The sequence below is a fragment of the Telopea speciosissima genome, chromosome 8 (assembly GCF_018873765.1).
Source record: "Telopea speciosissima isolate NSW1024214 ecotype Mountain lineage chromosome 8, Tspe_v1, whole genome shotgun sequence".
Lineage (NCBI taxonomy): Eukaryota > Viridiplantae > Streptophyta > Magnoliopsida > Proteales > Proteaceae > Telopea > Telopea speciosissima.
In genome coordinates, this window is record NC_057923.1 from 50,892,214 (window position 1) to 50,904,399 (window position 12,186).

Here is a 12,186-nt window from a genome sequence, read left to right on the forward strand (position 1 = left end):
CCTCTACTGCATCTGCTGTCAATTCAGGTTCCTTATTTGCCCGTACAGGTATTTCCTTTGCTGGACATTGTGCATCAGTGGTTTCCACTCCACGGATCATCGACTCCGGTGCTACTGATCACATGACAGGTTCTTCCAGCCTTTTTAATACATATTCTCCTGCTTCTGGTAAGGATAAATTCAAAATTGCTTATGGGTCCCTCTCCTCCATCTCAGGGAAGGGATCCATTGGTTGTTCTCCTTCCCTTACCCTGTCATCTATGTTGCATATTCCCAAATTTACAACTAATCTTCTTTCCATTAGAGTATCACTAAATCCCTGAATTGTAAAGTGACTTTTTTTCCCACTTACTGTGTTTTTCAGGAACTGGACTCGGGGAAGACGATTGGATCGGGTAAAGTGCATAGCGGATTGTACCTGCTTGATGGCGATCCTACAACTACCCAGGCTTTACCTTCGGCATCTTTCTCTTCTGAATTACATAAATGGCACTCTAGACTAGGCCATCCTCCTTTAGGTACTTTATCAAATTTATTTCCAGCATTAGTTAAAGACTGTAATAAGGAAGACTTTTTTTGTGAGCCTTGTGTCTTGGCTAAACAGACACGCTCAACTTATCCTATTTCTAATAAAAGATCATCTTCCTTATTTCATGTTGTTCATACTGATGTGTGGGGTCCTAGTAGGAAAGCTTCCCTGTTTGGCCATCGGTGGTATGCCACTTTTATTGACTGTTATTCTAGGTTCACTTGGGCATACCTTATGCACACAAAAAATGAAGTTTTTTCTTGTTTTCAGCACTTTCATCAGTTGGTTAAGACCCAATTTAATGCCATTCTTCAAATTTTGCGGAGTGACAATGGGAAAGAGTATATGGAATGTCAGTTCCAACAATACCTTGCTGCCCATAGAATCCTCCATCAGACCAGTTGTGTCGACACTCCAGCCCAAATTGGTGTGGCTTAGAGAAAAAACCGCCACCTCTTGGAGGTGGCTAGGGCTCTTATGTTTGCTCGCAAAGTCCCTTCCCTTTATTGGGGGGATGCTGTCCTTACTGCAACCTATTTAATTAATAGGCTGCCTAGTCGGGTTCTTCTTTCCACAGCCCCTATTGAGCTATTACTTGGCTCTTCTTCCTTTATAGTCCCACCTAAGGTGTTTGGCTGCGTTTGTTATGCCAGGGATACCCGGTCCCCTGGTAAACTTGACCCACGTAGTCTCCGTTGCATTTTCTTGGGTTACTCTGCTACACAGAAGGGGTACAAATGTTATTACCCTCCATCCCGCAGGACTTTTGTCAGCATGGATGTTGTCTTTCATAAAAATGTTCCATATTATATGTCCCCACGTCTTCAGGGGGAGAGTGTTAGTGAAGATGTGCCGACTCTTGACACTCCACCTCCACTTCAGTTTGTTTACTACGAGTCTGAACCAGTTCAGCCTGCCCCTAGTACTCCTCCTGAGTTAGGGGGAGAGATCCCTATATAGGGGGAGACCATCTCTATTTAGGGGGAGCAAACTACCCCAGTCCAGACTCATGTTCAGAGGACTATTAGTGAATTTCAGAGAAAGATTGATGACAGTACTATGAAGACCTATGGAAGGAAACATAAGCAGGTTCAATCAACTGTTGCCCCAGTACCCATCCAATTGCCAAACCCGGATCCAGAGCCTGCCTCTCCACCTGGTAATGTTCTTTCTACTGAATTACCTATTGCTCTTCGCAAAGGTATCAGAATCTGCACTCAACATCCCATATCTCATGTTGTTTCTTATGATTCCCTTTCCCCATCCTTTCGTGCTTTTGTTTCTTCTCTTTCTTTTGTTCGTATTCCTAACACTTAGCAGGAAGCTCTATTAGATGGAAGGTGGAAGGCAGCTATGATGGAAGAAATGGAAGCCTTGAAGAAAAATACCACATAGGAGCTTGTGGTTCTTCCACCTGGGAAGAAGACCGTTGGATGTAAATGGGTGTTTGTGGTGAAACAGAAGGTGGATGGCACTGTGGATAGGTATAAGGCCCGACTCGTTGCCAAGGGGTTCACTCAGACATACGGCATTGATTACCAGGAAACTTTTGCACCTGTTGCAAAGTTGAATACTGTTCGTGTGTTATTATCTTGTGCAGTCAACCTTGGATGGGACTTACAGCAACTAGATGTAAAAAATGCCTTCCTCAATGGAGCACTAGATGAGGAGGTGTATATGGACATTCCACCAGGGTTCTCTTGTGACAAAAACCAAGGAAAAGTGTGTAGGCTGAAGCGTGGACTTTATTGGCTGAAGCAGTCACCTCGAGCATGGTTTGGCCAGTTCCACAAGGCCATGGTTTCTGTGGGCTATAAGCAGAGTAATGCTGATCACACACTCTTCATAAAGAGGGCTGGTGAAAAACTCACTGTTCTTATAGTCTACGTTGATGATATAGTGGTTACTGGCAATGATGGTGACGAGATCATACGATTGAAGACCTTCCTTGGCCAAGAATTTGAGATTAAAGATCTAGGGAAACTACGATATTTTCTTGGGATTGAAGTGGCCAGATCTTCTAAAGGCATTTTTCTCTCCCAGAGAAAGTATGTCCTAGACTGATTGGTTGAAACTGGGTTGCTAGGCTGCCATTCTTCAGATACTCCTATGGACCCTACTGTTCGACTCAAGGAGAAAGAGGGTGAGCCTGTTGATAAAGGCCGGTTCCAAAGACGTGTAGGGAAGCTGATTTATCTCTCACACACTCGTCTTGACATTGCTGTCGTCGTGAGTACTGTGAGTCAGTTTATGCATGATCCCTACTCTTCTCATATGGAGGCTGTTCTTCGTATCTTGCACTATTTGAAGTCAGCTCCTGGAAAAGGAATTCTTCTATCTGCACATGGTCACCTGCGGATAGAGGCATATACTGATGCTGATTGGGCTGGTTTTGCGGATCCCAAGTCTATTTCTGGGTATTGCTCCTTTGTAGGTGGAAATCTTGTCATATGGCGTAGCAAGAAGCAAAATGTAGTTGCTCGTTCTAGTGCCGAAGCTGAGTTTCGAGCTATGGCACAAGGTATTTGTGAGTTACTATGGCTTAAAGGTTTGCTACAAGATCTTGGTGTTCATATTCGTCTTCCTATGTTGTTGTACTGCGACAACAAGGCTGCAATCAGCATAGCACACAACCCAGTACAACATGATCGTACCAAGCATGTTGAGGTGGATAGGCATTTCATCAAGGAGAAGTTAGAAGATGGGCTGATTTGTATTCCCTTTGTGACATCTGCTGATCAACTTGCTGATATCTTCACCAAGGGATTGTCTGGGAAATTGTTTCATCCCAATCTAGTCAAGTTGGGCATGATCGACATCTTTGCTCCAACTTGAGGGGGAGTGTTGAGATAGGCTAAATTACCCGATAGGGGTAATTTAGTCCTTTAGTTTTATTAGTTTTTGTCCTTTATTTTATTTCCTTTTCTCTGTATTGTTTCCCCCTAACTGATCTCTATTTGGGATTCCTAGTTATAATGGGAATTCCTAATAGGAATAGGAATGGGGGTTAGTCCTATTTTGATTAGGAGTCATTCCTACTTTGATTAGGAGTAAGTTTCATTCCTAATTAGACTAGGAATAAGGTGTAATTCTGTTTACTATAAATAAAGGGGCTGGGTGATCGATTATGACACTCAAGCATTCAGTTCTAAGGGCTGCTAACAGATTTAGTTTTTTTTTTTATGGTTCTGGTTCTTGTTTTGTCCATGGTAGTGGTTCTGGGGGGTTAATGGTGTTCTGATTCGAATCGGGTCATAAATATGAGGTTCTTTAGTAGTTTCTGTTATAAGTTGGAGCCATAGTAGGAAAGAGTATGGTGGATGACCATGGCCCTTCCCCAAGTACTTGTATTTTTTTTACTCTATATGATTGCCTAGTTTGGAGAGTTCTCAAGTGGGAACTGTGATTGGTTTAAGGTTGGAGTGTGATTACCTAGTTCCTCTTTGTCTTCCTCTACTTTGGTTTCATATTTTCTGCAACTTTTGCATCTCATTTCCATAACCTTGCTGTTTAGCCTCTCCACTATCAAATCCAATTAAGCTCTTAACTTAAATCTAACCCTCACATACTGTAACTAGATCATATTTAACACCTACTCTAAATCTGAAATAAGGAAGAAAAGAGAAGTAGACCGTAGAGAAGAAGAGAAAAACATGATGGAATCGATAGGGAAGACTCTATCTCAACCCCTCTCACCATGTATTTACAACTTCGTGAAAAAGGTGAATGATTGCACAAATGCCCCTGATTATGTCAAAGTACTAAAAATACCAGAAATATCCCTACGCTGCCAACACTAGTATATCTTGACACATATGATACCTTAAACCTAACCCACAGCCAACAAGTAAAAAAGGCATCTCCTTGGCTACAGGTTGAAGATTTCAATCTTTATGCCCTAAAATTCAACCAATCTACAACTTTAGCCACCCCCCAATGACCTCTATTTCACAGCTTTGAAACCGTAGAACCCGATTTCATCTCCAGCCCTAGTTTTTTGCCTATAATTTCTAACCTCTGCACTATTTTCTATATGGACCAATTGGCCTCAGCTTTATCCACGATATTTAACCCTGAACTTTGATTTTTTAGACCCTAATTTAGCCTAACCATAGTTGTTTTGCTAGAGATCCTCCCATCATCAGCCAACTGGTACACCTAATGACCTAGTTGTGGACAGACATGAGTCATGGTGAGACTGTTTGAGCTAAAAGCTCCTGAGCCAGTGAGGCATTGGATATTTGTATGTGACCATTTTTCTATGGTGATTACTAGAAAGAGATTGGAGCAAGATCAATTTATTGTATAGATATAGGAAGCATGAGGTGGATATGGAATAGGTTCTGTAGCTGCATATGTCAAAGTGTTATTTTAAATGGAATGCACCTCATGTACTACAAAATTTTGTTTCAGGTTATAACCCAAATTTGGTTGCTGCTTCTTGGAGGCCTCTGTTTGGGTGGTTTGTTAGATGTGTGGGTAGGTTTCTGACGTGTAATACCCTCTTGAAAGTTATTTATTATGAATCCCAATTTCTGATTCTTCATCTCCTTTTAGGCAGGGCATAATTTTCCTGTTGTCTTTTACCTTGCTCTTGGTGGATCCTTGCTGTCATACATATATTCAGCTCCTCCTCTGAAGGTAAAGACAGTTATTTCGCCTTGTCAATAGCACAATCCTAGTTCCTTTAATTCTAAAAGGAGTTTTTAATTCTTAACTTCATTTCAAATTTGAGCAGCTCAAACAGAATGGATGGATAGGAAATTTTGCTCTGGGATCAAGCTATATCAGTTTACCATGGTGTGCTGTTTCTTGTTTCACCATCCGTTGTGAATTTTATATTATGATTTCGAAGATGGTCTCTTACTCTCTTAGTTGTTGGCAACTTAGCATGCCATCCTTTGTTTGCTTTCTTAACTTATAAGAGGAAACCTCCAGTGCATGTGAGCTAGGACAATACATTTTAATATCAGCATCAAGGACTAAAGGTACACACGATGCACATGCAGGAGCTGGGACCATTTGTTCAATGTTTCCCACTGAAGAGCCTATCGTAAACTTAACTGATTGGCTGTTCCTCTCTAGTTGGTTGATTTATTGAACTGAGGCTCTCCTAAATGGGTGTGGGATGCATTTGGTGGGTCCCTTTGTTCAATGTTTCCCACTGAAGAGCCTATTGTAAACTTAACTGATTGGGTGTTCATCTCTAGTTGTTTGATTTATTGCACTGAGGATCCCCTAGATGGGAGTGGGATGCATTTGGTGGGTCCAACCGTACTGCATGGGCTGTATATGTTGTTATGCCCAACCCTACTGCATGGGGCTGTATACCTGTATATGTTGTTATGCCATTGACATAGTTCCCTTATAACCTACACCAACTCTTGTAGAGTTCCTTCTTAGTATTATAGATTTCCTTAACATGCAAACATCAGACATGGTGATGTATGGAATCTGACCTTTACTCCGTAACGCGTTTGTTCTGTTCAACCCATGAATCAACAGGTGGGCAGGTCAAGCTTTATTTGGGACACTTACACCCGACGTAGTTGTTCTTACACTATTGTACAGCATAGCTGGGGTATGATCTTCTGTTTGACATATACTAAAGTAAAATGAATCAACTAATTGATATGAGTTTGCCTTTTCGCATTTCAGCTGGGTATTGCCATCATTAATGACTTCAAGAGTATTGAAGGGGATAGAGCACTGGGCCTGCAGGTATTTTCTTCTCTGTGTGGTTTATGTCTTGGATCTCTTACTGGTTGGTTATAGTGAAATATGGATATCCTCAAATACAGTTTGTTTAACTGTTTGTATGGTCATTCTGTTTGGAACAGTCACTGCCAGTAGCTTTTGGCATTGATACTGCTAAATGGATTTGCGTCGGAGCCATAGACATTACTCAGTTAGCTATTGCTGGTAAGCTAATTTCATTCATTTTTGAAAAATATATCCCAAAAATATCTATGTAATTAGAATGAAGCTAGATCTGGATCTAGATTGGGATATATTAATGAATTCTAGTCTGAAATTGGATCCTTGTGGTTCTGTTTGGGGTCTGACCTATCTTATGCCATATGAATATGGGTTGAGCCTGGGCTCTGGTAGATAAAAATCAGATATGGACCTGGATATGCTTGCGCCTAACCCAAAACTAATTCATTGATGCTCGAGTGCAAAAAAAGATGTACTTCTTAGATAAGGAAAAACTACACCCAGGTTGGTGAATTTCTGAAGTAGCACCCAGGATGGAAAATGCCGCTATTTCTTTTCATTTGCCTCACGATCTTCATCCTTTCCTGGCAACTTCTTCCTTTATCTGGGTTTTTCGCTTACAATGGAATTCATCGGTTTCAGATATGACTAAGATTTTAACAGGTTAAGGTTTTCATGGGTGAGATTATTCTGGTTCTTCATTCACAATGGGGTTCACTGGTTTCAATTGTGGCTTAAATATCAATCCATGGTTAAATTTTTAATGGTTAAGCTTTTATGGCTTAAGGTTTCATAGTTGAGGCTTTCATGGCGAGGTTTATTTTTCCAGTGATCAAGAGAAGAAAAAAGTTTTCCGGTGTGGGTTGTGTTTGGGGTAGCTGTTGTTGTTTGTTGATATGCATTGTTGTGGCCCCTTATTTAACAGCCTGAGTTTTTGGGATAAGTAGTTGGAACATGGTAGTAGAGCCAGGAGGTCGGGTGTCTGATGTGGGAGGGGTTTGTGTTGTGTGTTGTTATGGCCCTTACGCCTTGTACCCTCGGTGCCACATGATGGTGTCATGTGCAAAGCTGTGTCTGTGTGTGGGCTTGCATGTGGCCGGGGGGGTGTTGTATGTTGATATACGTTGTGGCTTTTATTTAACAGCTGGAGCTTTTAGGATAAGTGCAAAGCTGTGTCTGTGTGTGGGCTTGCATGTGGCCGGGGGGGTGTTGTATGTTGATATACGTTGTGGCTTTTATTTAACAGCTGGAGCTTTTAGGATAAGCAGTTGTAATAATAATTCGGAATGAAGAAGAGGACTGTATTTTCTGGTGAGAAATATCAGGATTTATGGATTAAGGACTTTTTTACCACTTGGTTTAAGTGATCTTCATAAAAGATATGGGTAATTTCTTTTGGGTGCTTTTGTGGAGGGACACCAAGTAGGTGACAGGAAAGTAAAGCTTGTTTTTTCCTTTAGAAAAGCATCTAATACAGCCTTAGATTCAAGGAATTGATTTAGATCTGTGTCTGAATCCATGTGCTAGATTTTTGTAATTAAAGCGTAGTTCCAATGTTGTCAAGGTGTCACGTAGGTGGCACCTAAGAGGTATCCAGGTGGTCTGTGAAGGGCGATCAATTGCTTTTTTTGTTCAGGCGTCCTAGATGGAAAAACAGGGGAAAAGAGCCAAAAAAGGGAAACTCAGGGGAAACAACAACAAACCCAGCCTTATCCCAACTTAATGGGGTCGGCTACATGGATCCAACCGAAACAATGTAGGGAAAACTGAGGTCTAAACAAAAAAAGGGGGATGAAGAGGTGGGAAAGCAGGGGTGGGGAGTGAGATGAGGGATGAAAAATGGGAAATGACAAATGAAAGATGGACAATAAAAGGAAAAATGAAAGGTGAAAGATGAAAATAAGGGGAAAGAGCCACAACCCAGCAAGTCAGGAGAATTTCAGCTAAATGGGGTCTGCTACATGGATCCTTGTCCTCCAATAAGCTCTATCCGAGGTCATACTTGAAACAACACCTAGACTATGCATGTCTTTCCTCACAACTTCTCCTATGGTCATTTTAGGCCTGCCCCTAGCTCTTTTAGCTCCTTGAATCGGGATCATGTCACTCCTCCTTACTGGGGCGTCCCTAGGTCTCCTTTGAACATGTCCAAACCACCTCAAACGACTCTCTCAGAGCTTGTCATTGATTGGGGCAATTCCCAAGTCAGCTTTAATACGTTCATCCCTTACTTTGTCCCTCCTAGGTTTTCCACACATCCATCTTAATATCCTCATCTCTGCTACACATAGTTTTTCAATATGACACTTCTTAACTGCCCAACAGTCTACCCCATACATCATAGTGGGTTGTACAACAGTCCTATATAACTTTCCTTTAAGCTTTTAAGGAATATGTTAGTCACACAACACTCCGGACGCACCTCTCCTCTTTAACCGTCCCACTTTAATTCTTTGAGAAACATCATCCTCTATGTCACCTTCTTTATTTATGATTGACCCTAGATATCTAAATAGTCACTTTGCGGTATCTCTCGTTCCCCAATTCGCATTATGTCAGTATCCATCAGAGTGTGACTAAATTACACCTTATATACTCTGTCTTCATTCTACTAATTTTAAATCCTCTTGTTTCCAAGGTTGATCTCTATGGTTCTAACTTCGCGTTAATCCTTGCTTTTGTCTCATCCACCAAAATTATATTATCAGCGAAGAGCATACACTACGGGACCTCGTCTTGGATGGTCTTGGTTAGGTTGTCCATGATAAGCGCAAATAGATAAGGGCTAAGGCTGATCCCTGATGTAACCCAATCGTAATTGGGAATTCCTTGCCCTGAACTCCCACAGATCTCACACTAGTCACCACTCCCTCATACATATCTTTATAACATCTACATATTTACTCGACACCCCAATCTTCACAAGGACATGCTGGATTAAATCTCCGGGAAACCCAGGGGAAAGAGGGTTAAAAATGGGAGAAAAAAAGGGAAAAAGAAGAAGAAGAAAACAAGGAGGAAACAAGGGTAGGGAAGTGGCAGCACTGCCATCCATGGAACTAAATCTCGGTCGAAAATGACCGAAATCTCTAAGTTGTCTCAGTTTTGGACCTGGCAGAAATGAAACCGAGATTTATTTCAACCCTGGGTTTCAACTCAGGGAGGCCCAGGGTCGAAACCTGGTGTCAAAACCTCGAAACGAGATACGACATGTCTTGGTTTTGGGCCTAACTGAGATTTAGAACCTTGCTTCCATCCCCTCCATGGTTGCAACAACAGCAACCCCAGGAAAAGAAAAGAAGAAATAAGAAAGGGGAAAGGGAAAAAGAGTACCTACCAGTCCTTGCAGCTTTCAACCCTGTCCTTCATTGATCTCTCGTGAACGCCCAACATCGAGGAGGGGAAAGGTAAGGGGAAGGAGAAGAAGATGGTCCTCTAAGTATCAATATTGAGTTAGTTTGTAAATGTAAAATATTGTAATTTTTATTTTATCAGTTAAAAGAAATAAGTGTTATTTTACACAACCCCCCAGAAAAGAACATAATTCTTTACACCGAACCCCCTTCTTTAGGTAGCACATGGTGCCTAGGGGCCTCGCCACCACCTGGGCTCACTCTTTTGCCATCACAACTCTGGTTGTCTCTCACCATATCCATTCCCGGTACCCGTAACTATATTTGGCATCATAGCCTCATATTTATGTATTAGATGCACCTTCTTTTGATACACTTCTTATAGAGAGGTTTCAGCCTGAAGTTTACAACTCAAAAAGTATGCATCTACATGTTCTTTATATGTCTTGCATCAGTTCCTCATATCGGTCTGCATCCCACAGCAGCTTTGCTACTTCCCCCAGATCCATAGCGGGCTTTTGTGCCGGCGGCTCTTGCCCCTCTGTTAGCTGCCCCCGGTTTAGCCCTTCTGCCCCTAGTTCCAAAGCGGATATTGGACGTTTCCGAGTTTTTATGCATAAAATTTTCATTTATACTGACACTCAATAGGGGGTCTATGATGCATTGGGAGTTGGGACGGGGATAGTCACAGTTCAATGCATCATTCGGGTTCTTTAAGTTACCATGTTCTTTTTCTTTTAAAGCAAGTTACTATGTTGTTTCTAATTTTAGTGTCAATTAATTACAATGTGGTGAAAATAGTTGATATGGTTGATCAATTCTGACTAGAGGATGTGTCTATTTATGCTTTAAATCTGCTTCACAATCCAGGTTCAAGATTTCAGTTTTGACCGTAATCTGGTCGAAACCTTACATGTTTTGGCTGATGGATTCGATAGGGCATTTTGGTGGTCCAATGGTCATATTTTGTCCTGAAACTATAGGAAAACCCTAATTAAGCATCACTAAACATAATGGAACATTTAGATTGTTAAAAAACACACCCAAAATGCTAGTTTGGTTTCGTACTCTAGGTTGGTAGTGTATGGCGTACTTTGCTATATACTTTTTCAAACATAGCCTATGCTACACAATTTAGTACTAGAACATGTAAAACTCAACAAAAACAACTAAAATTAGAACATTAGAAGTGAAGAAAAACTATTTAATATTACAAAATGTCAAAGCATTACAAGTACAAGTGTACAAGTATTACAAGTAGTCAAGTACAAGTGTACAACCAAGGTAAAAAAACCCCTACAAAACCGTTCCTCTAACTCTATGTCAGTGCCATATAAAGTTCTGGGAAGGTTCAAATCCTTTGAAAAAAAATGGTATACCTCTAAGTTTGAATGTTACACAAATCTTGCTCAAATGCGGCAAATCGTCGTTATAGATGCGTTGTAGTAGTCCCTAGCACTAATGTATGTGAGTTGGCCAAAAATACTAAATTTGGGTTTTTTTCTTTTTTGAGTTTTTCCCCTCTAACAGGTGAAACCGCTCGATGAACCGAGTCGAAACCAAAATCAGTCGAAATACCGAAATTTTGATTGAAACTCTGCATTCTTACTGAGTTTCAACCAGTTTCGTTTCGACCTTCGTCCAAACTGTAACATTTCACGAAATCTCGGTGGTTTCGACTGACATTTCGAACTATGTTCATAGTTTTCATTCTCATGGTCAGACGCATGTGATTAATTTAGTAAACTTGTTGGTTGTTTTTGCAGGTTATTTGATAGGAGTGGATAAACCATATTATGCCTTGGCACTACTAGCTCTGATTATTCCTCAAGTGTTTTTCCAGGTAAATCACCTCGTAAGAGAATCTCATACCATTGCTTGAGGCTGGACTTGATAAAAACATTTCTCTTGAATTTGAGATGGTAAATCTACCCTGTTTTTTCTCCCCTGTTTTGATATTTGTTTTTAAAGATAATTATTTATGGCCATTGGTTAGTACAAATAGGTCACCTTCTTCAGATCACAAACAGTAATTGTCTGAAATTTGAAACATGTCGGTCTCCTAAGTAGCTGTTACTCTTTAGAATTGAATTGGACTCCTTATCCAATTGCAGTTCTGGTAAAGTTACTCTGTTTTCATTTAATTGCTGCTGCTAGTAGGATTTAATATTGAAACAGTTGGTGAAATTCAGAGATTTGAAAAAAAAAAGGGGGAAATAAATTCTATAAATGTTTAAAGGGAGAATGTTTTCTGTGTGGGATGCAGGGGGCCACGCCCACGCACAACAGGGGCTGGAGGTGCACACGGTGTGGCCCCTGCGTCCCACCCAGAAAACAGCACCCCTTGTTTAAATAACAACATTCACTTGGGGTTTGGGGCCTGGGGGAGATGACACTCGAACCTGCCAATTGTTCACCATGCAATGTATTTTATCCTTTTTTCTCTATTGAATGCATAAACTATTTCAGCATGATAGATTCTTTTCATTTGCATGCTTTCTTCATCATGTTGTATGGTGGATTAGAATAATACAACCTGAACATAGTTTTTTGCTGTTATGGGGTTCCAAAGCTGTCTTATGCCAA

At 40.9% G+C, this 12,186-nt stretch overlaps 1 protein-coding gene across 2 annotated transcripts in view; it reads left to right on the plus strand.

Moving 5' to 3' along the window:
* Positions 1–12,186, plus strand: part of LOC122670977 (chlorophyll synthase, chloroplastic) — a 27,166-nt gene that overhangs the window by 13,734 nt on the left and 1,246 nt on the right. For both annotated transcript variants that reach the window (XM_043868040.1, XM_043868042.1), the window contains exons 7-13: positions 4,943–5,008; positions 5,087–5,170; positions 5,268–5,329; positions 6,035–6,110; positions 6,188–6,250; positions 6,370–6,451; positions 11,367–11,443. In XM_043868040.1, the coding sequence (XP_043723975.1) occupies positions 4,943–5,008; positions 5,087–5,170; positions 5,268–5,329; positions 6,035–6,110; positions 6,188–6,250; positions 6,370–6,451; positions 11,367–11,443 (510 nt within the window). The remainder of the gene's footprint in view (positions 1–4,942; positions 5,009–5,086; positions 5,171–5,267; positions 5,330–6,034; positions 6,111–6,187; positions 6,251–6,369; positions 6,452–11,366; positions 11,444–12,186) is intronic.